The sequence below is a fragment of the Mesoplodon densirostris genome, chromosome 12 (genome assembly GCF_025265405.1).
Source record: "Mesoplodon densirostris isolate mMesDen1 chromosome 12, mMesDen1 primary haplotype, whole genome shotgun sequence".
NCBI classification, from domain to species: domain Eukaryota; kingdom Metazoa; phylum Chordata; class Mammalia; order Artiodactyla; family Ziphiidae; genus Mesoplodon; species Mesoplodon densirostris.
In genome coordinates, this window is record NC_082672.1 from 48219420 (window position 1) to 48246530 (window position 27111).

Sequence of the window (27111 nt, forward strand, 5' to 3'; positions counted from 1 at the left end):
GAACCAAATATCTTTGTATTACATAATTACACATTTTAAGAGCCCAATTTTATGGTTTTCATATTTTCCGTATATTTTTAGGAGAACCTTTTTTAAAACTTCTAATGCCTTAAATACAGTTATCTGAGAATAGCTAGGCATTCTTACTGTTTTAAACCAATAAGGCAGATTTGCCACTCTTTTAAAACCATTTTAAATTTTGATGTAATGACATGATTAACCTTACTTTCTCCCCATGTGCTTGGTTTTATAGGATCTTGAGCTCAGAAAATATATCTCCTGGATCTCTGCAGTTTCTCTGACATACACAAGATGTAATCCACAGCATCTTCCATTTAAATGACCCTTCATTTGGGCAATCAAATTGAATGGTAATCATTTTAGACTTGTTAGGGACACAGCATCTTTTATCCAAGCATATCCCACAGAAAGTGGGTTTATAACTCTGAGTGCTTGAGCATCCGGAAAAGACAAATTTTTCAGCTTTGACGGGTTGGAAAGTAGGTTGGCATGTTTTTCCTTTGGGGATCTGAAAAGATATATAACGTTAAGAAGTCACTCTTTAAACTTGATTACAGTAGTTCAGAAAAGCGATACTTTATGGACTATTACATAAATACACAGATATAATTATTTTCAGGGCACTAATAGTTGCCATTTAGTGACATCCAGCCCTTTCTTTTCTACCTTTAAAATCCCCTCTCACCAGAGGACCTTGGAAGTCCTCCCTGTGCTTCCTCCATCATATTATAGGACCCACTCCCCAATGTTTTTCTGCTGTCTACCCTTGACTTAGTTCCACAATAAATGAAAATTTCTGTTTTGTTTAATATCAAGGGCCAAGACTTAAATTCTCTAACATGGCTCAGACAGTTTTAAATAGATGGATAGATGAATGAACATCTTAATCCCTTTGAAATTGTCAACTTTCTAATATGATAGGGAATAACTTAGGGATAAGATTGGTTTTGTAGCATTTCTAAAAATTACTCTTGAGACAGTCACAGAAGCAGGACCAGCTCTAGTTATACCAAGCAATCTTAGAGTATGTATTATTATATCGTAGTCCTTTGGCAAGTAGTAGCTAAGCAAAGCATTTTGGAAATAGTGTGGTTCCCTCTCCAAGTTGGTGATACATAACTTAAGATCAGAACTTCTCTGATGTTCCTAATGTTTGTTTTTATAATTATGACGTAGCAACCAAAATCTTTTATCAATTGCTCTGATTCCACTACATAAAATTAATATAGGAAAAAGAAGATAGAATCTGAAAAGGATCTACTCTGAAAAAACAATATACATGGTGGGGTGCCCCAACAAGTCAGGCTGATCAAGACCCACACTAGTAAGCTGTTAACCTGTTGATTCTAGATACCCTAACGTTACCTCTCTGCTTGGTGAAATTTTTCCCACAAAGTGCAGTTAATTAATATCTGCTTTCCTCCAAGATAGTTTGACTTTAAGAGTTATAATGAAGTGGTTTTATTAATAAACACTTCCAAAACACATACATACTTTTCAGGAGTCTCAATATTGAATTATGATGAAGTTAAATCTACTTAAACTTTACCTTTACTGTCTTTGATATATTACTGTCACAAGGCTGAATGTAGCACAGTCTTTTCTCATTTCTCATTTCACAGTTGTTGTTTTCATTGGTTACCCTATTAGATATGCCCATCCCACATGTCCTGGAGCAAGGGGTCCACTTTGTTGCTTGCACAAGACATTTTCTTTTCCAAATAAGTGGGAGATTCCTATAAGCTAAAATAAAGGAGGAGGAGTGCATGTGTATAAATATATATGTATTCATATAGGTAGATAATTTTTAATCATTATTTTTAAGCTAATAGTTAATAGATCTGAACTTTATATAAAGTAACTCAGAATAAAATAAGCTTATGGTCTAATTAATCATTCTCTCTTTTTCCCACTCCCCAAATTACCTTTTTAATCAAGTATAACAGTGTAGTATCTTAGGAGGAATAAAAATACTTTATCTTTGAAAAACTGAATAAAGTACCCATTTGCTTCTTTCTGCTTAGCCCATCCTCTGAGTACTAAACAAACTTATGCTTTGATGGATATCTGCCTTTTCCCTGGTTCTTGCCTCATGCTTGATGTTATTTTCAACAGATACTGAAACAGACATTAGTAGGATTAGGGAATTCAAGATATTAATCAGAACAAGGCAGTCTTACTGTTAAATTTTGCGATGTTAAAATCTAAAATACAAAAGTTACATTTGAGAATTCAGCTATCAATGAGACCAGTTATTTTCTTCTCCACTTTTTAAAATCTAGTCTTTTAGAAAATTCTCTACATTACACTGAACTAATCTAAATACTTATACTAAGTCATGAAAAATGTGCAATCTATTTTATTCATTCAGCTTAACTGTTACATTCTCTATGGTATCAGGCCTATGGTATTCCCTCTGTTGTCTAGACATTTCATATCACTTGGGAATGCATGGATGGATCTATGGGTGAGTGGGTTGGATAGACAGAGCCCCCCTCCACTGCCTGCAGCTTAGGAGAAACAAGGGAGGGGAAGGGGTGAATAATGAAAATATAAAGAGTGCATAATAATTCTTCCATCTTCTTGTAAATCCATGGGGAGCTTCCCTCTTGTTCTGCTCATGAATGAATCAGGCACTTGGTTCATTTTAAGCAAACTACTAATTCATTGTCTCAAAGCATTTCCTTCAGGTTAATATGCATCCTAAAGTGGGTGCTTTGGGAGTAAGGTGGAGATTTGAGTCTGCAATTAACACAGCAAAATTCAAGCTACATTACTTTAAAATATCAATTTAAAAAGGAACCCCCCCAAAAAAATGCCTTCTTGATAGGGAGGAGTCACTTTGAAGTATGTGCTATCTTTGAATAAAATGATACTTTGATACTGTTGTCAGTGTTATTACAGTAGGACCTTGCCATTGCACATAGAACTGAGGGAGAGGAAGCAGAAAAATGGAGATACCTGGAAGGTAGACAACAGTTTAAAGACCTTAGCACAGGAAGCAGGTTAAAAGCTTGGCATGCATCTGCAATAAATAAAGGTAGGTTAGATTATATTACCAAGAACCCCCCTTAGAGTTAAGCCAAGAGCTGCAGTTCAGGAATTTGCTTAACATTCATTAAAGGGCAAGAAAACTAGAAGAAATCTTCAAAGTACAAGTTCAGTGTTTGGTGAGCAGTGAGAAAAGCATAGAGGCATTATGTCATTGCATGCTTCCTGCTGACCAAGCAAAAGCTAGATTCCAACCATAGACTGTCTGGAATTAATTAGGTATATAAGTTACTATCACAAATATATCTTAAAGTATGCGTGTGTCATTGTGCTCAACTTTGAAAGCAAACCCCTGTTTGGGCCCATTAAGTACAGTTTCAAAGTTAAGCAGAGGAGAGACGTTAAACTGAACATATACTTCCTTTGAAACATATCTAGGCCTATATTTTAATTACCAGAGAGCACTTGGGAGATTTTCTCATTTTTTGTAGCAAAGTAGTGACCACTAAGAATGACCATCTGACGCCTCCTCCAACCAGGTTCCAAGTGAATCCACTGAAACTGCTCTGACTTCACAAATGAGACCAACTTGACTGTGACCCAAAGGCCTGGCCTTGGGGACAACTGCTGTTCTACGGTGGTCTCACCAGGGAGGTTCATGCATGGGTTGTAAGAACTTAACACTGAGTCACTAAGATCCAATGCAGAAAATCAACTGTTCTTGTACATTTGTTAAAAAAAACAATTTGGCTTACATTTTCAAAAGTTTTAGAGCATTAGCAGTATCACGTGGTTAGCTGAAAACCACAGATGGTGAATGCCGATTTGCCGTAACCTGTTAGAAGTTTTTTGAATTGGCATAATTGGAATCCCAGAGGATGTTCCTTTAAGAATTCATTTTTAAAGATCTAAGACTCATTTCTCTGATTATAGTTGCTTTTATTAACTATCCACATAAGTGAATTTAGGAGTCTTTAGCATACATAAGTATTCCATATTTCCATGGCACCTTTCATTTACTAAGCTCCAAATTTCAAGAAAAAGGCATTCTTAATTTCTGGATGAAAGCACAGATGTGAATAATAACCAGGCATCAATATTGCCCTTTTTAAGTCCTTCCTCACCTGTGCTTCATCTGCTGGCATTTTTGAAACTCCTGTCCCCCAAAATCCCTGGCACCTAAATAAGATGCTAGCTTAGAGCAGACCAAACTACAAGGTTTGTGATTATAAACCAGTTGGCATCAGCCAACTGTAAATGGCCAGGTGCTCCAGATGAGTAATAAAGATTCTCCTTACAAGTTTCTGACTACATACATACCTGGGTAACCTACTTAAAAATGCCTGTGTGCACATTTATTTAGAGAAGTTGGTAATTGTTAAGCTTCATTTTCAGTGAATGAAAGGGTAATTTTATATTAGTTTTATCTGTTTTTAGAAATGTTTACAAATCAATGTACCCTCAAATTTTTTGATCATAGCCTTCCATTTCTGCTTTTACCATATGGAAAAGTTGCCTTTGGAAATTTTTGGAACTGGATGGTTCATACTTCTTGCCTATAATAGAACAATACAGATAAAAGTTTTTCCAGGCCAAGGTACATGTGGATAATATTTGGTCAGTTTTCCTGAGAAGAGGTAAAATGGAGATAAGTAGAGGTAGTAAGAGTTTAGAAGAGTTTTCCTGACCTAGTAGAGCTTTCAAAAACTGGAATACTGGGGGAGTTCCCTAGTGATCTAGTGGTTAGGATTCAGCGCTCTCTCTGCCGTCGCGTGGGTTCAATCCCTGGTCAGGGAACTGAAATCCCATGAGCTGCGTGGCCAAGAAAAAAGGAAAAGATCTAAAACATTATAAAGTTACCTTTACAGATACTCAGAGCATACCTGCCTGAGGTAGAGACTGAGTACGATGGCACACTCAAACTAAATCTCACACTGATCACCAATCAGTAAGTACCTACTTAGTTCCTATGGTACATAAAAGGAACATGAAAGAAAACCAGGCAAAGTCATACATGAGAGATAGTTCTACTTATGAGTACCTGGCATTGTTTTGTAGCTTGTTGACAGCTGCTGTTGTGATGACCCCAGGCCACATTTTGACTGATCAGCCTTCTTTCCACCTTTAGCCCTAGAGCAGTGCCTGTCAGCCGGCTTTGGTATGAACAGAGGTGTGCATCCAATGGCCCCACTCACACAGAGGCAGCTAAACAGGGGATTGGGCTGAAACACTTGGCCATTATGATAATGTACCCTGTTGAACTCACATCCCACAGCTACAAGGTCTGAAAAGAGAAAAGAGCAAAATCACCCAAGAAGCCATAAATGATAGTCTAGACTTCCAGTTATAAACCATAGAGGAAATTGCTATCTCCTTTATGAAATATAGTTCTCAATTTTTTAGGCCACATCTGAAACCTCCTTCACAGAACATCTGTAAAAAGTGAAAATGAGACATTTTCATTATATCGTAGATTATCAGTCCTGAGTAGTCACCTTCAAAATTAAAACCCTGTTCCCTGTTGAGTAAAGTTAATAAAAAATCACTACGAGTATAGCACTGGGATAATGACTGTAAACCTCAGAGCTGGGTTGATGGCTGCTGAGACAGATATCCCCAGATGCCCAACAACAGGCTGGGATATATTCCAAGGTAGTTAGGATAAGTGAATGGGTGAAGAAATCATAATTTGTTTACAATACTGCATAGTAACTGATGACCTTTCACAGAACTGGAAGGTCAAAACCTTTTCAGAATACTAAGATGTGACTGACTTCACTGTGTTGACATTTGTACTGATGGTGCAAAAGCAGCAGTGGCTAAAACTGCTGCTGACACTTTAGCATGAATCAAACTGTACAGGTTAGTCACTATTTTTCCTTGCCATACACTTATACATAAATGTACTGTTTTGTTTTTTGTGTTGTTGGTTTTTTTTTGCGGTACACGGGCCTCTCACTGTTGTGGCCTCTCCCGTTGCGGAGCACAGGCTCCGGTCGCGCAGGCTCAGCGGCCATGGCTCACGGGCCCAGCCGCTCCGCGGCACATGGGATCCTCCCGGACCAGGGCACGAACCCATGTCCCCTGCATTGGCAGGCGGACTCTCAACCACTTGCGCCACCAGGGAAGCCCAAATGTACTGTTTTTTAAAGTTCTTAGTTCTACCTAAGAATGTCCTTAATGACACAGTAAAAATTACTAATTTTATTAAATCTGAGTGATCAAATATACATGTTTTTTTAATATTCTGTGTGACAAAACAGGAAGTTACATAGAGCCTTTTTCTAGATATTGTACCAAAGTACAATAGTTATCTCGAGGAAAAGCACCTATGTTATTGTTTGGGTTGTGAGCCAAACTAACCAATTTTTTAGTGGTAATTTCCCCTGAAGAAATGATTGACAGATACCTCATGGTTATTCAGACTTGGGTATTTGGCAGACATTTTCTTGAAAATCAACGAAACAAGCCTGTCATTTCAAGGAAAACAACTGACAGTACTCGTTGCCAGTGACAGAATTTAAGCTTTTGAGCAAAAGTTAGAATTTTGGAAAACTTGTGTCCACCACTGAGATCTTAGCTACCCAATATGTACACTTTTCTGATAATTTTGGCACTAACGTGATTTTTTAAAAATATCTATATAACCCATTGTTCCAAACTGGTATTTTCCAAATAACCAATGCATGGTATTACAAAATTATACATGAGGAAAAGCCCCATTCCAAGTGGGTCTTTGAATAGAGGAATGTATTTTAATGTCACAGAGTTTGAAAAGTTCATTGATTTGGTTTCTGATTCCACACGATTAGCAGTGATGCAGCTAATTTTTAAGAAACTCCACTCTTCTCAAGTTTTAATATAATATGAAAAAAAGAATATTTACAATTATCTGAAAATCTGTTAAAATATTCCTTCCTTTTCCAACAATGTATCTGTGTGAGGCTGGAATCCCTTCATATATTCCAAACTAAAACAACATATAGCAATATGTTGAATGCAGAAGCAGATGTAAGAATCTATCTTCTGTTAAGCTAGACGTTAGAGAGATTTGCAAAAATGTAAAACAATTCCACTTCCACTCTTCTCTAAATTTCTTTGTTTTTAAAGTAATTTTTTTTCACAAATAATATATTATTCTTATTAATTTGTAATGGGTTTGTTATTTTAAATGTATTAGTAAATATTTTTAAATTTCTAATCCATTAAATACCAAGAGGTAACTCACATAAACAAAAGCTCTTTGGGTCCTCATTAATTTCTAAGACTAAAGGGATCCTCAGACCAAAAAAAAGTTTAAAAACCATTGTTCTATATGATGAATCAGCACATTCTCTGTAACGTTATATCTTAAGCTATTATAGACCATTCGGTCTCTGTTGCAACTACTAGACCCTGCTATTGTAAAGCAGCCACAGACTATATGTAACTGAACTGGTGTGGCTGTTCTCTGATAAAACATTATTTACAGAAACAGACTGTGGGGCGGATTTGGTCCCTGAGCCATAGTTTGTGACCCCAGTTATAGATCATCCCCACCCCCATCCTCATGGCTGTGCTCTGTTACAATACTCATCACATTGTACATAAAATTACTTGTGGAAAGATCTGTCTGACACAATAAACTTTGACTCCATGAGGGCAGGAACTGTATCTCTTTTTTCCCTGTTGTGTCCCCACCTGCTGGTCACAGTGTCTAGCTCAGTAGTGGATGCTCACTAAGGGTTTGTTAGGTTAATGAAATACCTTGCCTGGCACTGTTTGGGAGAAAGGGGTATCCTGAATGCCAGAGTCTGATAGATCATGTTTTTCCTTTTGAATCTCCGTAAGTAATAGCTTACATTTTTGAGAATTTACTACATACCAGATATTGTGTTAGGTGTTTTGGGTTTTGTGTCTTCATTTCATTTGATCCTCCTAACAACTCTATAAAATAGGAAGGGCTTCCCTGGTGGCGCAGTGGTTGAGAGTCCGCCTGCCGATGCAGGGGACACGGATTCGTGCCCCGGACTGGGAAGATCCCACATGCCGCAGAGCGGCTGGGCCCGTGAGCCATGGCCGCTGAGCCTGTGCGTCTGGAGCCTGTGCTCCGCAACGGGAGAGGCCACAACAGTGAGAGGCCCACTTACCGCAAAAAAAAAAAAAAAAACAAAAAACAAAACAAAAAAAATAGGAAGTACATATGATATAACTGAGGCCCAGAGAGGTTAAGCAACTTGATCAAGGTCACTCAGCAGACAGAACTCAGAATTTGAACTCAGAACCTACATTCTTAACCAATATACAATAGTCAAGTGCTGACAGGGGCATCAGGCTATCAACTTGAACTGTTCCACACATTCAGTCCAACTCCAGAGATGTGCTCTCATTCCATACTTACAACCAAACTTCTGCTAGTAGTTTTCCTTCCCACTTAGACTTTTCTACAGAGTAACTTAACCACCCAGCTGACATGAGTATTTCTCTTCCCTTAGAAATTTGTTTTTAATCCTCAATAAATTGGTATCCTGAATTATTGTCAAGGCGTAGGTTTAGATGGTCTCAAGCAGTCTCCAAAGCTAAGGCCCATAAAGCTGAGGATCCTGTTGTGATGTGGGGTGCCCCTACCTTCTTTTTTACAAATGTGCCTCAGTAAAAAGTACAGTAACTTGGGCTTCCCTGGTGGTGCAGTGGTTAAGAATCCATCTGCCAATGCAGGTGACATGGGTTCGAGCCCTGGTCCGGGAAGATCCCACATGCTGTGGAGCAACTAAGCCCGTGCGCCACAGCTACTGAGCCTGCCCTCTAGAGCCTGCGAGCTCTAAGCCATGCTCCGCAACAAGAGAAGCCACCGCAGTGAGAAGCCCGTGCACCACAACGAAAAGTAGCCCCCACTCTCTGCAACTAGAGAAAGCCTGTGTGCAGCAATGAAGACCCAATGCAGCCAAAAAAAAAAAAAAAAAAAAAATTAAAAAAGTACAGTAACTTGATGGTTAGTTGGGAAGGCTGAGATAAAAGCTGTATGTCTGAATACTAGATATACATCCTTACATTTAAAACAAGATTATTTTTTAGTCACAGGAAAGGTTGAATTCAGATTGCTTCTGACAATATTAACGAAAGCTGTCATTTGTGGCACTTTAATGAGTCACACTGTTTACATCATTTCTCCTATTTTTATCATTAAAAGCAATTACCTGAGAAGAACTGCAAGATCATTTCAATGCAATAAAAGTAACAGGTTTCTGAATGTGTGTGTAACATCTGCTCCTTTCACATGGTGTCCAATATGCGAAGGCTAGTCTCACTGGTGCATGGAAACTAAACCCACCTCATATTTAGTCACATTAAGCTGGTTATTCCAAAGTAACAGTTGCAGACAAAAATCCTGTCTAGACTCCACATTCACCAGCCAGCGCAGAAGGAAACACTTACATGCACACACTCCAGTCTCGTACCTAGGCCCGTCTGCTGAGTAGTCACAGTACAGCCCTTTGTGGGGGTCGCAGAGGTCAGCTTCGTTGCAGGTGTCCCCTGGTTGCCTGGCACAGATTTTACAGCATCCACAGCCATCCCTCACCAGGCTCACTCCAGGAGGGCAGCTGGGCTTCTGGTCAGCGCACTGACAGGGCCAGTGACAAAACTGTTGACGATGGTGCACTTCTGCTACTTCACCAGGCCTTCCTTCGGGCGCCGTGTCTAACAGCCCAGTGCCCTGGGCCCTGCAGTAGAACTTCATTTGACAACAAAGGTGATGTTAGAAATGGTTCCTCAAACTAATTTCAGAGGTTTCCTGGAAATAGATTTCCCCCAGAGTATGAGAACATAGTGTGGTGAATTGTAATAATAATAGTATCTATCAGTATTTGACATGGTCACTCGCTCCTTAAACTTTTCTGCACTCAGCTTCCAACGTATGACTCTAACTCCCGCGTTCTCACTGATGGCTCCTTCTCAGTCTCCTCTGCTAGTTTCTTCTCATCGTCTTCATCTCTAAACACTGAAACCCCCTGTGGGTAAAGACCTCTGAAGTAACTTCCCTCACTGTATCTCATATCTCCACCCAGGCCTCTCTTCTGAACTCAAACTGCCTACTTAACAGATCTCCACTTAGATATTTGACAGGCATAGCAAACGTCACATGACCAAAAACAAACTCCCAATTCTCCCCTCCAATCTACTCTTCCTTACAAGGGAAGGAGAGAGGCAGGTGTGTCAGAGGAGATGTGATGCTAGAAGCAGAGGTAACACGATGCTGCTGCTGAAGGGGGGCGTCACAAGCCAGGCAGCTTATAAAGGCTGGAAAAGGCAAAGGACAGATTCTCCTCTAGACTCCCCGGAAGGAACACAGCCCTGCCTTGATTTTAGCTCTGTTTCCGGACTACAGATGCCAGAACTGTAAGATAATAAATCTGTGCTGTTTGAAGACTGTAGCAATTTATTCAGTAGCAATAGGAAACAATACACCCCATTTTACGAGGGAGGACTATGGGGCTCTGATTGCTTCACCTACTCCAGGTCACATATCAAGTAAGTGGAAGAAGAGGGACTTACAGCAGGCAGGCAGCTTCCAGAGCCTGAGCTCTCAATCCTTACCTTCCTCCCTTCCCGAGGCCAGGTCTTGCCACCAACCAGCTTTGATATTGAACAGATCACTGAATCTCTGTGTCTGTTCTTCCTCTCTAGCCCAGACTCTCCCCCTGAGCTCACAACTAACTCATTCATCTCTACAGGGTATATCCCACTTTGATGTCCCACAAGCACCTCACTTTCTCCCTCCCCACTAGAAACTGCTCTCAGCTAGTCCCCATTTTAGTGAATGGTGGCATCATCCCCTGAGTTCCCCAAGCCAGGAAACTGAGATCAACCTCACCTGTTCCATCTCCTTCATCCCTCACACCCGAAGGTCAGCGACCTGCAGGGAAGTCCAAGCTCCTGAGCACAACGTTCAGGGCCCTCCTCGCCTCTTGCGTTCCTTAGATTCCTTAGCTTCTAGCAAGTGAAAGTGCCTGCAGTTCCCTGCATATCTGAGACTGTTCCTTCTACCTGTAACCTTCTTCACCTGCCCCCACTCCTTCCCCGAGTTACCACCTTCTCCAGAAGACTTTCTATAACCTCTCCATGCTCCCTTTTACCTGTCAGTGTACTGAAGTTAGCGTATAAGTGCCTGTCTTCTCCACTCACCCTAAAGCTACCCAACCACAGGGACTTGAGGTTCACTTGCTGGTGTACAACTGGCACTTAGCACAGTGCCTGGCAAGTAATTTCTGTAATTAACTCTCAATTTTTATCTGATGGAACTGAAGGCAGTTGGACTGATTCAGACATCCTAAACCTCTTTCCAACTCAAAAACCCTACATTTAATGGACACCAAGTGAGGAAAGCGGTGGGGGGGGGATGAATTGGGGGATTGGGATTGACATATATACACTAATATGTATGAAATCGATAGCTAATAAAAAAAAAGTTTGGACAATGAAAAAGAAAGTCAGAATCAGAAAAAAAAAACAAAACAACCCTACATTTAAAAGTATCTGTTTGAAATTCCACCATTAAATCTTCAGCCTTTTTTCTTACCACTGATGAGACGTGTATTCCCCAGAGTAACACTTTCAGCTACTATTTGAGTTGAATATACCACGTGAGAATAGACTTTGAGGATACAGTGCTGGGCTTCCGGAGGACGAGGAGGAACAATGGAAATCCCGAATGTAGAGGGGCCGAAGATCAAGGCTACAGATAGCGAGCGCCTGCTTCGCATTCTTGCCCAGGTTCAGACATGGTTACCAGGGACCCCTTGCCGGGTTCGGTGGCCTCTCAGCTGGGCTCATGTTCATGAACTTTCCGTCCTCCCCTCTCCAAGGTGTTGGACTCTCAATTTTTGGCTTTCATGACACCAGCCCCACCCCCCTGCCCAGTTCGACCCCTACCTCTGGACATACTTTCTCAATCTCCTTTGCAGGCTCCTGTTACCCTGCATTTGACTTAGATCTAAGCTCACTGGTGTTTCGTGACCTTAATGTATTGCTGTTCTCACCCTGCACACTGTCTCTTGACCATCTTATCAACCCCCTTGCCTTCATTTTCGACCCTATGCAGCTTCAAATCTAAATTTCCATCCAGGACTGCTCCGCTGAGAGCAGACCCATATAGCTGGCTGCCTACTGGACGTCTCCACTAGAACGTCCTACAGGAAAAACTCATGTCCCAAACTCAACATTGCCCCACCCACCCGAGACAGCTTTTCCATACCCTGGAGACAGGAAGCTAGGAGTCATCCAGGTCACCTTCCTCTCCCTCACCTCCCATGGTCATTTAACAACTAATCCTGCTTATCATCCTTATAGCCCTAAAACTAGTCACTCTTCCCTCATTTTCACTGCTACCAAGTACTACTGCAGTAAGTTCCTAACCGGTCTCCCTCTCTCAAGAATGACTTCAACAAATCTACCACATCACAGCTTTAAAGAGCTCTTAAAAAACATATCTGTCGGTTCCCAGCATCTCCACACACACAAAAAAAACCAAACAAAAAACACTGTATCTAGTTCTGTAAAAAATGCCATTGGTAATTTGATAGGGATTGCATTGAGTCTGGAGATTGCTTTGGGTAGTAGAGTCATTTTCACAATATTGATTCTTCCCATCCAAGAACATGGTACATCTCTCCATCTATTTGTATCATCTTTAATTTCTTTCATCAGTGTCTTACAGTTTTCTGCATACAGGTCTTTTGTCTCCTTAGGTAGGTTTATTCCTAGGTATTTTATTCTTTTTGTTGCAATGGTAAATGGGAGTGTTTCCTTAGTTTTTCTTTCAGATTTTTCATCATTAGTGTATAGGAATGCAAGAGATTTCTGTGCATTAATTTTGTATCCTGCAACTTTACCAGATTCACTGATTAGCTCTAGTAGTTTTCTGGTGGCATCTTTAGGATTCTCTATGTATAGTATCATGTCATCTGCAAACAGTGACAGTTTTATGTCTTCTTTTCCAATTTGTATTCTTTTTATTTCTTTTTCTTCTGATTGCCGTGGCTAGGACTTCCAAAACTATGTTGAATAATAGTGGTGAGAGTGGACATTCTTGTCTTGTTCCTGATCTTAGAGGAAAGGCTTTCAGTTTTTCACCATAGCAAATGATGTTTGCTGTGGGTTTGTCATAAATGGCCTTTATTATGTTGAGGTAGGTTCCCTCTATGCCCACTTTCTGGAGAGTTTTTATCATAAATCGGTGTTGAATTTTGTCAAAAGCTTTTTCTGCATCTATTCAGATGATCATATGGTTTCTATTCTTCAGTTTGTTACTATGGTGTATCACATTGATTGATATGTGTATATTGAAGAATCCTTGCATCCCTGGTATAAATCCCACTTGATCATGGTGTATGATCCTTTTAATGTGTTGTTGGATTCTGTTTGCTAGTATTTTGTTGAGGATTTTTGAATCTATATTCATCAATGATATTGGTCTGCAATTTTCTTTTTTTCTAGTATCTTTGTCTGGTTTTGGTATCAGGGTGATGGTGGCCTCATAGAATGAGTTTGGGAGTGTTCCTCTGCAATTTTTTGGAAGAGTTTGAGAAGGATGGGTGTTACCTCTTCTTTAAATGTTTGATAGAATTCACAAATAAAATTTGTATGGACACACAAAAGACCCCAAATAGCCAAAGCAATCTTGAGGGAAAAAAACAGAGCTGGAAGAATCAGACTCCCTGACTTCAGACTATACTACAAAGCTTCAGTAATCAAGACAATATGATACTGGCACAAAAACAGAAAGATAGATCAATGGAACAGGATAGAAAGCCCAGAGATAAACCCATGCACATATGGTCACCTTATCTTTGATAAAGGAGGCAGGAATGTACAGTGGAGAAAGGACAGCCTCTTCAATAAGTGGTGCTGGGAAAACTAGACAGGCACATGTAAAAGTATGAGACTAGATCACTCCCTAACACCATACACAAAAATAAGCTCAAAATTGATCAAAGACCTAAATGCAAGGCCAGACACTATCAAACTCTTAGAGGAAAGCAGGCAGAACATTCTATGACATAAATCACAGCAAGATCCTTTTTGACCCACCTCCTAGAGAAATGGAAATAAAAACAAAAATAAACAAATGGGACCTAACAAAACTTCAAACCTTTTGCACAGGAAAGGAAACCATAAACAAGACCAAAAGACAACCCTTAGAATGGGAGAAAATATTTGCAAATGAAGCAACTGACAAAGGATTAATCTCCAAAATTTACAAGCAGCTCATGTAGCTCAATATTAAAAAAACAAACAACCCAATAAAAAAATGCGCAGAAGACCTAAATAGACATTTCTCCAAAGAAGACATACAGACGGCCAAGAAGCACATGAAAAGCTGCTGAACATCACTAATTATTAGAGAAATGCAAATCAAAACTACAGTGAGGTATCACCTCACACCAGTTAGAATGGGCATCATCAGAAAATCTACAAACAACAAATGCTGGAGTGGGTGTGGAGAAAAGGGAACCCTCTTGCACTGTTGGTGGAAATGTAAATTGATACAGCCACTATGGAGAACAGTATGGAGGTTCCTTAAAAAACTAAAAATAGAATTACCATATGACCCAGCAATCCCACTACTGGGCATATACCCAGAGAAAACCATAATTCAAAAAGACACATGCACCCCAGTGTTCACTGCAACACTATTCACAATAGCCAGGTCATGGAAGCAACCTAAATGTCCATCAGCAGCTGAATGGATAAAGAAGGTGTGGTACATATATACAATGGAATATTACTCAGCCATAAAAAGGAATGAAATTGGGTCATTTGTAGAGATGTGGATGGATCTAGAGACTGTCATACAGAGTGAAGTAAGTCGGAAAGAGAAAAACAAATCTCGTGTATTAACGCATATATGTGGAACCTAGAAAAACGGTACAGATGAACCTGTTTGCAGGGCAGAAATAGAGACACAGATGTAGAGAACAAACGTATGGACACCAAGAGGGGAAAGTGGCAGGGGTTGGAGGTGGTGGTGTGATGGATTGGGAGATTGGGATTGACATGTATACACTAATATGTATAAAATGGATAACTAATAAGAACCTGCTGTATAAAAAAATAAATTAAAAATAAAACTGTATCTGATTTTACACCTCATTTCCTTGAAGCCCATCCAGTGGCTCCCCACTGTCAACAGTATATGGTCCAAACTTCTGCGCATGGTATCTTAACCCTCTGTGTGCTGGTCCCCGCCTTCCTCTCTAGCGGTAGCACTCAAGGCACTCTCCTCCTATGCCATGCACCTGACAACAGGCACCAGGTCAGTTTCTCCTCCTCTGAGGTCAGGCTTTTTCTCACGTTGCTCCCTCTAATGAAGTGCCCGCTCCCCAAACTTCCCACCTGGGGACACCTGTTTATCTTTCCAGTCTGGAAGCATTTCTATATGATCTCCGAGGTCACAAGGTAACACAGTTGAAAACTAAGGATAAAGAGAAAATCCTGGAATCAGCCTGAGAAAGGGGGAGTATTACACACAGGAGAATAACAATAAGTATGAGATCTGACTTCTCATCAAAAGAAGGAAACAAAGATGTTCTTCAATAGGTGAGTGGATAAACTGTGATGCATCCAGACAATGGAACATTATTCAGTGCTAAAAGGAAATGAGCTATCAAGCCTTGAAAAGACAGGCATATCACTAAGTGAAAGAAGCCAATCTGAAAAGTCTACATACTGTGTGATTCCAACTATATGACATTCTGGAAAGGGCAAAACTATGGCGATAGTAAAAATATCAGTGGTTGCCAGAGGTTGGGGGAAGGGATAAATAGGTGGAGCACAGAGGATTTTTAGGGCATCGAAAATACTCTGTACAGTATTGTCATAGTGGGTACATGTCATTATACATCTGTCCAAACTCAGAATGTACAACACCAAGAGTGAACCGTAATGTAAGCGATGGACTCTGGATGGTTATGATGTGCCAATGTGGTTCATCCGTTGTAACAAGTGTACCACTTTTGTGGGGGACACTGATAATCCGGGTGGAGGGGAGACAGTGCGCAGGAAATCTCTGTACCTTCCTCTCAAACTTGCTATGACCCTAAAACTACGCCAAAAAAACTATGTCTTTTAAAAAGGAGGAGGAGGAGAACAAGGCCTCCAGACACAATGTTGAAAGAAAAAAAACTGTCAACCTGAGGTTCTTTCTCCAGTGGAATTATCTTTTAAAAATGAAGGTAAGGGGCTTCCCTGGTGGCGCAGTGGTTGAGAATCTGCCTGCCAATGCAGGGGACACGGGTTCGAGCCCTGGTCAGGGAAGATCCCACATGCCGTGGAGCAACTAGGCCCGTGAGCCACAACTACTGAGCCTGCGCGTCTGGAGCCTGTGCTCCGCAACAAGAGAGGTTGCGATAGTGAGAGGCCCACGCACCGCGATGAAGAGTGGCCCCCACTTGCCACAACTAGAGAAAGCCCTTGCACAGAAACGAAGACCCAACATAGAGTAAATAAATAAGATGGCATATTAAAAAATAAATAAATAAATAAAATCTTAAAAAAAAAAAATGAAGGTAAAATTAAAGACATTTCCAGATACACAAAAGCTGAGAGAAATTGTTGCTAGCATACCTGTCTCACAAGACATACTAAAGGAAGCTCTTCAGTCTGAAGGGAAAATTACAATAGATAGTACTTTAGAAATACAGGAAGAAATCAAGGGTCCCAGAAATGGCAAATTTGTGGGTAAATGTAAAAAACTGTATATAATTTTTCTTCAGACATTTTGATTGTTTTCAAAATCAAAAGCTCAAGACAACAAAAGAATCATCAGAATAATACAACAGAAACAATGAGGGGTCTTGACCACAGAGCTGAGCTTTAGTATAAAGCTCTGGGATTTAGATAACTTTCATTTATTTGATCTTTGAGCCTCAATCCTCCTCTGTAAAACAGGGCTAATAATATCCACTTTGCAAGGTTATTTTGAGGATTAAGATAATGACTAAAGTGCATAGCACAGCGCATGGCACATAGTAGATTTTCTATAAATAGTAGGTATTATCAGACCCTTAACTTTGCCATTAAGCATAATATTTTCTTGTTGCTCTCTGTATAACCGCTTTTTGTGTTTGTTTTTGTTTTTTACTTTGGGCACATCTCTCTCTATTGGAATATTTGCTGTTTAGGGAGGTGCTGTAGTTCTCAGTCAACAAAAATGACAGGGTTTTTCTCAAGAGCAGTGGAATAGGCAATAGGCAGCCCCATCTCACCCCTACTGGGGAAAAGCACCTCTCCACATAATGGTACCACTGACATTCTTGTTATGACCCTTTTAAAATCTTCAATCTCTCCACATACAACAATTTTCAACCCCCTGTTTTCTAAAATACATCTACTACTTCCTGCCTCAATCAAATTAACTCACAGACACATCCCTGTATTCTAAATAACCACGTTTCAAAAGCTCTGTCTTCTGGGCCAGCAAAAACCTCCACCATGTAAATAAATCCATAAATAAGTCACCCTGTTTTAATGGTCTTAATAAAAAATACTAAAGCAAAGAATTGCTCATATTAAATTAAACTTCCCTTTGGTCTGCTGTGTGAAATACTTAAAAATCCCGTGGACTGATTCCTTTTCATGAAAAGTGAAAAACTCATGGGTTAAGAAAAAAGAAATAGAATGTTTTAAAAATATAAATGTTTGCTCCGAAAAGCTCCTTTCCTACAAGGACAGGCTTAGCTGAAGAAAGCCATCAGGATCACTTTTCCCAGCGGCTCTGTGCATTCTGCCCGGGCTGGCGCCCGCAGAGGACCACAGCCACCCCGCCCGCAGGGCTGCCGCTCCCCAAGTGCGTGTGCCAGCAGACTCCAGTAAAAAATACACCGTATGAAAATCTGGGAGCTGTTCAAACATATCGGAAGCAGGATTAAGTGCCCTTCCCCAAAAGGGAGAAATGTTTTTCCCTCTTTCCCGAAGCTAATGAACCCAAACAGGACTCGATTTGGAGAGGGAAATGGCTCCCTATTCGTCTGCAAGTATTTCCACAAGGAATGCATCCCTCCTCTTCCCCCATCTTCTCTTCCTTTTTATCTCTGACCTGAGGAAATAGGAGTCGCCGCATCCCCTGGGGGAAGAAGTGGTGGGAGAGCCAGGACGTACCTGTGACAGAACAGCCAGGAGCAGCGTGCAGAGGAGAGGCCCTCGCATGGCCCCGGCCCGGCCGCGCGCAGCCAGAGATGCGAGGCCGGCGCACAAAGCTCCCCTGTCTCTCCAGGAGAAAGGACCCACGCCTCCACCTCTCCCGGCTCCTGACTTCGTGCTCCTGCTCTCAGCCTCTGCTTTCGCTTTCCCGGATCCCTTTTACTGCCCTGTTTACTTTCAGGCGACTCTTCTCATATTTACCTTCGCGGTGGCCTGGAGCGCACTCCTCCCGGGACTGAGCAGAGCAGATCAGGGGTGACTTCTGTTTGAGGAGCTGTCCCACCTGCTCTAGAGATCAGAGCCCGCCTTGGGCAAAATGGTGAAGTTAGACGCAGTTACCCGCCTTGCCCTCAGCCTCTCGTCTGGGTTTGCCTCTCCAAGCCCTCTCTGTGCTGCTTGCTTTCCCGGGTCCTCAAGCACAGGGTGCCAGCCTGGCCTCTGCCCACAGCACCCCATCACAGCCTGCTGCGTCTGGGCTTCTCCCTCCACATGGTAACAGGTCCCAACACACCTCCCCTCACTCCCCAGCTTCTACTCACAGTGCCCTGTATTTATCTCTGTTACACCACGTTCCTCATAGCAGGTGGATTAGGTTTGGGAAAAAAATGTAGATTGAACCCAGGTGGACGCCTGCAGTACAGGGCCTGACAGAAGCCCCTTTCTGTGGCTGCAGCCCCATGATAGATGAGGGTAAGGTTAACCCCAATCTTTGGGGGCTAAGATTAGACAATTACACTAGTGGCAATCATTCATTTAACAAATTAAGATTTTTTTTAAATTTATTACAGATTTTTATCCCCCTCTCCTTCTAATGCTCACCTCCCTGGCATGTGCGGTCACCAGCCCATGTCCTCCTGTGTCCCGTTGTGTGTGACCTTTGCTTACCCAGCTTCTCAACCTTGGTCTTTGTCCGTGTGCCTTGACATGCATCTGTGATGGGGCTTTGTCTTCTTCTGGATCCAGTGTCTGGTCCATCTTCCTGCCCCCATCCTAGGGCCGATTTCTATTCCCTTTGACCTGTTACCTATCTTGCCTTTACCTGTTGCCTCTCCTGGGCTCACTGCTCACCTTTGTTTCTATGTATAAGGACACAGTGACTGATGCTCATTCAGTCCCAAGCCCAAGACCTGGGGAAAAACTGGGCTCCCTGCCAACAACGGGGAATCTGTGGTCCTGGGAGAGCCAGGGACTCCATAAAATGTGCAAACATACTCTACACAGTTTACTAAGTAGTCAGTTACACCATAATTACATACACACCAAACAACAAGGAATACCCAGCATAGTTATGGCGTCAACTCCTCATCCTTCCTCCCTAAGAAACAGGATAAAACCTGTGTAATAGGGGAAAACCTCTGCGTTCTATTACAACTCAATCACTAAAGGGATGTTGCCTATAAGCTAAAATTAACATAATGGCCCATCTCTGGGAACCCTGCTTCCCAGGTAATGAGAGTTAAGCTAAAATACCTTTGTTTAGCTCACAGGAAACATTCTGACCAGGCCCACCTGTGAATGGCTGCAGGAAGGCAGAAACTAACACACCCCCTCCAGAACTGGATCAGAACCAAGACTTCACCCCCTCCCCTTTTAGTATAAAGGAAGCCTGAATTCTAACTCGGGGAAGATGGTTCTTTGGGACACGAGACCACCATCTTCTCTGTCTGCTGGCTTTCCGAATAAAGTCGCCACTCCTTGCCCCAACACCTCGTCTCTCGATTGATTTGCCCGTCCTGCCATGAGCAGTACAAACGTGGACTCAGTAACACCTGTGAATGGCCTAGTGAAGGAAGATGGGTCTGTGTTGGTCCAATCTTATCTATTATTTTTGTCTCTCTGGTTTAACATCATCTGATCTTTGGGTTCCCAGCCTCAGTGATTCATGCACCACACTGGCCATGAGAAAGGATCATTTCTCATTTCCTCACTGGTCCATCAAAAGCAGAAAAATCTAAGCCCAGGATTAACATATTCATCAACTACATCCGTCCTGTTCCAAATGTGATACTGCACATATCTGTTCAGTGTTTGAACTTAAGGAGATCATGTTCCTCCCATGTGCCCTCTGTGAAATGCTAGCAGCAGCAGCCATTCTTCTGGAAATGTCTTCCCTCCCTCGGCAGTCTCTCTGCCACAGGGCAGGGGAAGGTGTCATACTCCCCATCCTTGCCTCTTGGTAGGAAAGGAACATCTTAGTTGAGAATGAACTTGCGAATCCTCCTCCAGTGTGCAGAATGGATGGGCTCTGGGTTACTCATTGTGGCTTGTGTTTAGACATCTCCAGCCATGGGCATGCTCCTCTTTAACTATTTCAAGCCCACTACAGATGGACTGAGTGACTATCATATTTCTAGAGGTTGGGGCTGCCATCTTCTACTTTAGACATCAAGAGCCATCACAGTGTGTGTCTTGCTGTGAGCACTTTCCTCCATTATCTCATTTAACAAAATGCTTATCTGCCTGGGAGTTCATTTCACAAGTGTTCAGCTTGAGATGTACATTCAAGTAGACATGTCATTGAGCATAACTAATATTGGCAAGATGTTTCATGATTTACAAGGAAGTTCACATGTATTATCTTTTTTAATTTCACAGCTCAGTGAGGTAGGCAAAAGCAGTATTACCATCCTCATTTAGCAGATTAAAAAGTTGAGGTTAAGTGATTGCACTTGGTCCATAAAACTCACTTAATCCCAGCCCTCTAGAGCTATGTAATCTACTGGGAGAGAAGATGCTAAACAAATAAACATGCAAAGTATCCATGATTAAAAATTGAATAAAGGCTAAAGGCTAATAATAAAGAACAAGAAATTACAAGAGAGAATGATAGGTAGGAGCTAATTTAAATCAGGTGGCAGGGAGGACATCTGTAAGGCAGTGACACAAAGAGTTGAGAGAGGGGTACTTCCCTGGTGGTGCAGTGGTTAAGAATCCGCCTGCCAATGTAGGGGACACAGGTTCGATCCCTGGTCCGGGAAGATCCCACACACCGCGGAGCAACTAAGCTCGTAAGCCACAACTCCTGAGCCCATGTGCCACAACTACTGAAGCCCACGCGCCTAGAGCCCGTGCTCCACAAGAGAAGCCACAGCAATGAGAAGCCCACGCACCGCAACAAAGAGTAGCCCTCACTCGCCGCAACTAGAGAAAGCCCGTGTGCAGCAACGAAGACCCAACACAGCCAAAAATAAATAAATAAAATAAGTAAATTTACTAAAAATAGAAAAGAGTTGAGAGAGGAAGCCAGCTGAAGAGTCGGTAAGACTCCCGGTCCAGTGGTCTCTCCACTGGCAAAACACACACCTCTGGTGGTGACAAGCTCCATCTGTGAGGAACATGTCCCACTGCCCTTCCTGTAAGATTCCTGAGTTCTCACAGGAACAGCATCACAACTAGAATAGTCCCTTCTCCTGGGTCATCCGGGCAGGCAGAGATGAGCCTCCACACCTCCGTCAGTGCACTGAGCATGGGAGGAGTCTCCCTTTCCTCACCCCATCGTCCTTTTCCTCGCTTATTGGTTGTGGAGAGGGAGCTATTGTTAGTCCGAGAAAGGAACCGACATTGTTGGTGTAGTCGGGCGCTGAACGCGGGTGTCAGTGAAGGTAGAGCTTTAACAATAACCGCCACTAACAGTTACCAAGTGCTCAGGGCGCCTCATGGTTGTGTCGAGCTCTGTACACGTGTGGACTCAGCTGCCCCTGACAGCATCACTGCTGGGGAGGTACGGTCATCACCACCTTTGTGGAAGCTGAGGCAAGACCACGTGGATAGCAAGAGGTAGAACCAAGAATCCAAGCATTTAATCCCCTGCTCTGCTGCCCCTTTGCCTGGCCTGTAATTTACATAGCAACCTGCAGCAGGATGATTTATGGAGATAATTAATCTGCACCGCATTTTCAACGTTTCTTCCCCTCCTGCTCACCTCTCTAGTTTCAAGAAGTTAGTGAGGCCATTTATATTTCCCTCTTTCCGTCCTCCAAGCAGAAGAAGGAAGCTACTGCAATGCTTTCTCTCATCTTTTAGGGAACTGGATCTCACTGAAGACCTAGGTGATGCTGGGAGAGAAGAAAGGAGTGAGTCTGAGGCAGCCAAGAGGAGGAGGAAGCTCGGGAGGCCGGTGGGGAGGGGTGGGCGGTAAGGACTGGACACTCGGGCCATCTCCACACAAGTTCCCCGAGGACCTCCGTGCACGTACAGAGCCTTCAGTGCCCATGCAGACGTGGACCGTCGGGGTGTGGGCAGGAAGCTCAGCAGGGGAAGACCAGAGGCCTGGCCTCTTCTCCAGGCACCAACTAGGCCTCCTGGATTGTTGATCAACCTCCGCCGGCGGCGGTGGTGGAATGGGGAGAAGCCCTCCAATGACGGCTTCGAATAATAAATTTATCTCCAGATGGAGATGGGGGAGGGTGCTTCAGAGCCGGGTTTAATTTAAATTTTAACTTTAATTAAAATTAAGTTAATCAAATTACAATTTGAATTTGAAGACAATGAAGAAACGGATATTTCCTACACGCCTGGATCTGTGGCTTCGTATTCATCCTTGCTACGAATTCCGTAAGTGTCACAAAATCACCATTCTCCTAGAGTGCATATTCTCCCCTGAAAATTCACAGGCCTCAGGACCAAAACCAATGCCGGGAACCTCTATACCATCTCCTCTGGCTCTCCGTCCGCTCTGCCGGGGATTCTTCCAACCGACTTGCTACTGCCGGCCCAACGGTGCTGAAGGGCATTCAAATGGCAGGTGTTCAATAAAAACTTCGTGGTTATTTAAAAGCACTCCTTTTAAAATTGTCCTAAAACTACCAAATCTATGCATGTCTCTATTCTTGCATAATTTATCCACTGCATCCTTTTGTGCCCTTTTTAAACTAATTGTTGCACTTCTCACGTACCTTTTTCCTACATGTGTATCTTCTGTTAAATGCACACCCCCACCCTTTTTTTTTTTTTTTTTTTGCAAAGCTCTAGCCTCAAGATCCTGACATGAATTTCATGACACATGTCCGGGAGAGCAAGTTTGCTCCCTCTTTTTCCCCCACTAACCTACAAGCCTAGCTCACCAGCACCTGCGCACTCTCTGAGGGGCTGCACCATGCGTGCTAAGGTGCTGCCAATGCCCCTGCCTCGGAAGGCAGGTTGGAAGGGTTGCCAGGCTCTGCTTGGCCTCCTGTCCAGCTTTTAGTGAACCGGGTCCAAGAATGAGCAGCCCCTGATGACCGCAGAACGCCAGACCTGCCATCTGCGTGGGCCTCAGAGCAGAGTCTCCTTGAAAAGAAGCAGGTGCCCTCATTCCAGGGCATCAGAAAGTCAGGCTGCGGCCCAAGAAAAACAAGGCCCTCAAGGTTACCTCAGAGGATCTAACTCACTTTGTCACTTGGCCCTGTTTTCGGTTTGCAGGGGGAGCCCTGTGTGGGAAAGAGGGCTGAGTTAATCAGATGCAGCAGCTGAGGGGCCTCCTGAGAGGCAGGAAGGGAGAGAAGAGGAGGATGAGGTATTTCCCGTGTTCCTAAATGTGGGTGGAGCTCATCTTTCAGGGAAGGAAAATGTGCATAATGTGGTGTCATTCCTGAGCCTAAAAATGATTGCACGTGGGAATCATAATCCAATTAGATGCGCAGGCCTGTTGGCTGACTTGGAGCCAGCAGAGCCCAGTTCACACTGCAAGTTCTGCTACTTACCAGCTCGCTGACCTTGGACAATATCCTCCACGTCTCCCCACCTCTAGGCTTCTTCACCTTCCAGCCCATCCTCGACACTGCTGCAGATTTATCTTCCTTCAACACAAATTTGACCAAGCCACTCTCCTACTCAGTACCTTTCTTTTACTCCCCCTTGCACCCGGGATAAAATCCACCTCCTGGCCAGCATGGTAGATAGCCCTCTGTGACGCAGCAGCCTTCCCGCGGGCCTCTCCCCCGCTCACCCCTGCACTTACACAGCACAGAAATGCTGTGCGTGTGCTGTGCTGTGTGTCCCCCAGACTCTTGCCTTTGCTTATGAAGTTCTACCAGGAGAAACCTGCCCACTGTTCACCGGTTTGGTGAACCATTCGCATTAGTGACTCTCTGCTGAGAAGCCTTCCTAACCAGCACCTCTGAACAAAGGTCCTCAAGCCCTTCGTGCACTGCTAATGGCCGTGTAAAACCTGTACTGCAATCATGTGTTTCCATGGAGGGTCGCCAGATTTGGTTAATAAAAAGAATGGTAATAATAATGATAGGATGCCCAATTATTTTTTTCGTATATATGGGACACATTTTATATTAAAAATCTATTCGTTGTTAACATGAACCTCAGATTTAGCTGGACTTACGTTTATATGGATTGTCCCTACTGGACCGAGTTACACGAGGTTGGAGACTGACGAGACCTATCAATACAGCCTTGGTACACACAAAATGACTGGCAGGTGCTGGATAATCTTTATCTACCTCACATGATTGGCACCTGGAGTTTCTAGACTTGAGTTATTTGTTTTACAGGCAAATGAATAAACACGGCATTCATTTTTTTCTTTGCCTTTTAACATTAGATCGCCTTTTGAAGGCTAAGCGTTGCCCCACGCACAATTCAGACTGCAGTTTCTGATGTTCAGTTCTGATGTTCAGAACTGCAGTTCGGCAGTTTTCCAGACCCAACCTGCAATGAACACTGATAGACGATAGATGGCGCAATGGACTAACGTACTGGCCTTCCGCCCCGCTGCGGGAGGCGGGTAAGAAAGAGGGCGCAGCGCTGCCGCAGAGCCCTGCGTTATTGATTGCAAAGCTGCCGCAGAGGTGGGAGGATCCCGCCGCCATCTCGCCAGGTCTCCCGCAGTCTCCGGGATGTCCCTTCAAGATGCTTTCCACTCCCTGCCAAGTCCCTTGATGTGGGAGGAGAGAGCTGTCTGTCGCACACATTATTTTTCTCATTCATGGGAAGATTGGACCTTTCCACAGGATTATTTTATTTCACATTGTCACTGTGAACAGTGGCACCAAAGAATACCAGCTGTCCTTTTTGAAGGCCACTGCCTTTTAAATCGACATCTATGCTTAAATATTACCGAGTGTAATTAAAAGGCAATAAAATCGTGTGGGGATGGGATGAGGGTGTTCATCACTCAATTATAAAACATTCTTTTATAAATAGATGAAACAGTTGAAAATAAATAGATGAAAATACTTTGGATGTAAAATAATTTCGTTATATTAATGTGTGAGCGCGGCTACGTTTTCAGCCCCATTGTAACCGCACACCTACCTGCACATTCTAACTGAAAGGAGGTGCTCTGAAAGTAAACCGTGGGTGGGGTCGCCGTGCAAATCACGTTGGCATCCCTCACTGCTAACAGTAGAGGGCGATAATCCATTCGGACAAAAAGGAGAATCATGCGCACAAATGATACATTTACGCAGCCAACATTTCATTGTAACGGGGAACTTAAAAGGTATATTCACTCACCAATCCTTTTATTAACCCAATGCCTCTTCTCAGAATATGGGTTTGCTGGTTAGAGTGCTGTATTATTTCCTTTCTTTGCAAACCACACACACATAATGCATCCTCTGTATTGTCTCACTGGGTTTCCTTAGTGAGATGAGAATTTAAAGACAGTACAAAGCATCTTGACTCAAGAATCCTTCTAGATGCTGTACTGATAACCATCAAATATAATTCAGCAATGCTTTTTAAATAGACTTTCCTTCATTGAATCTTTCCAAAGCATTAAGCTGAATTTTTACTGGTAACACATCTTTCTTTGTGTACTGGTGTATCACTAGTTTTAATAATATCTGGTCAAACTGTGTAATTACTGGAAAACAATCAATTGGAATTAACAGGTTAGGAAAGAAGCAAACAACACACTGTGGGCCCACTAAACAGTAGCCTGTGCAGTACCAGCCCCCGGCCCTCAATGAGCTGTGGACATCAGTCAACCTCTTAGCTCAGGCTGCTGTAAAGAACACCATAGATTGGGTGACTTACAAGCAACAGAAATTTATTTCTCATAGTTTGGGAGACTGAAAGTCTGAGATCAGGGCCATGGTCAGGTTCTGGTGCGGGCCCACTTCCTGGTTTAAAGACGGCAGTCTTCGCACTGTACATTGACATGGGGAAAAGACGGGGAGAGAGCTCTCTGGGCTCCCTAACACCACCACGTTGAAGGTTGGATTTCAACATATGAATTTTGGGGGAGCACAAACATTCAGTCCATTACAGTCAGTATGCTTCACAAAGAAAATGGAGAGTTAGTTAATCTGGCCCATCAGTTTCATGGAGGTCATTTTATACTTTTTTTTTTTTTTTTTTTCTGTACATGGACCTCTCACTGTTGTGGCCTCTCCCATTGCGGAGCACAGGCTCTGGACGCACAGGCTCAGCGGCCATGGCTCACGGGCCCAGCTGCTCTGCAGCATGTGGGATCTTCCCGGACCGGGGCACGAACTGGTGTCCCCTGCATCGGCAGGCGGACTCTCAACCACTGCGCCACCAGGGAAGCCCCATGGAGGTCATTTTTAAAAGCTTCTGCTTGAATTCAGAAAAGTAGTCATTGTTTTTCAAAAAAATAAATAAATAAATAAAAAATACATACTAATCTACCACTTAGCCAAATCCACATGCAACGTAATTGAAGCAATTGTGAAATCACATGGTATCCTAACTTAAGACCTGGCAGAACAAAACTGAGCTCCTCTCACCCCCAGTGGGGCTGCCAGTTGACGAGGCTCATCCACAAAGTCCTCCCCACAGTGAGTCCGTGTCAAATTTTCAGTGTGGAAAGCAACTCTTCAGTCCTGGCTGCTGGAATGCCATCTGTGTCCCCTGCCAGTCACACAGACACTGTCCTTACCAGCCCCTCGGATTTTATGTCCAAACTTAGTATATCCAACTGCAGCAAGCAAGAATTTTAGTCCTGAGACTCAGGTGCACAAG

General features: G+C 42.9%; 1 protein-coding gene across 1 annotated transcript; it reads right to left on the bottom strand.

The window, feature by feature from the left end:
* Window positions 1-247: 247 nt before the first annotated feature.
* On the bottom strand, window positions 248-18195 carry CCN6 (cellular communication network factor 6). Its single transcript, XM_060115118.1, has 5 exons — window positions 18148-18195; window positions 9427-9724; window positions 5054-5296; window positions 1571-1764; window positions 248-529 (listed from the first exon to the last, which is right to left on the bottom strand). The coding sequence occupies exons 1-5, from the start codon at window positions 18193-18195 to the stop codon at window positions 248-250; spliced, it is 1065 nt and encodes a 354-aa protein (XP_059971101.1).
* Window positions 18196-27111: the final 8916 nt, after the last annotated feature.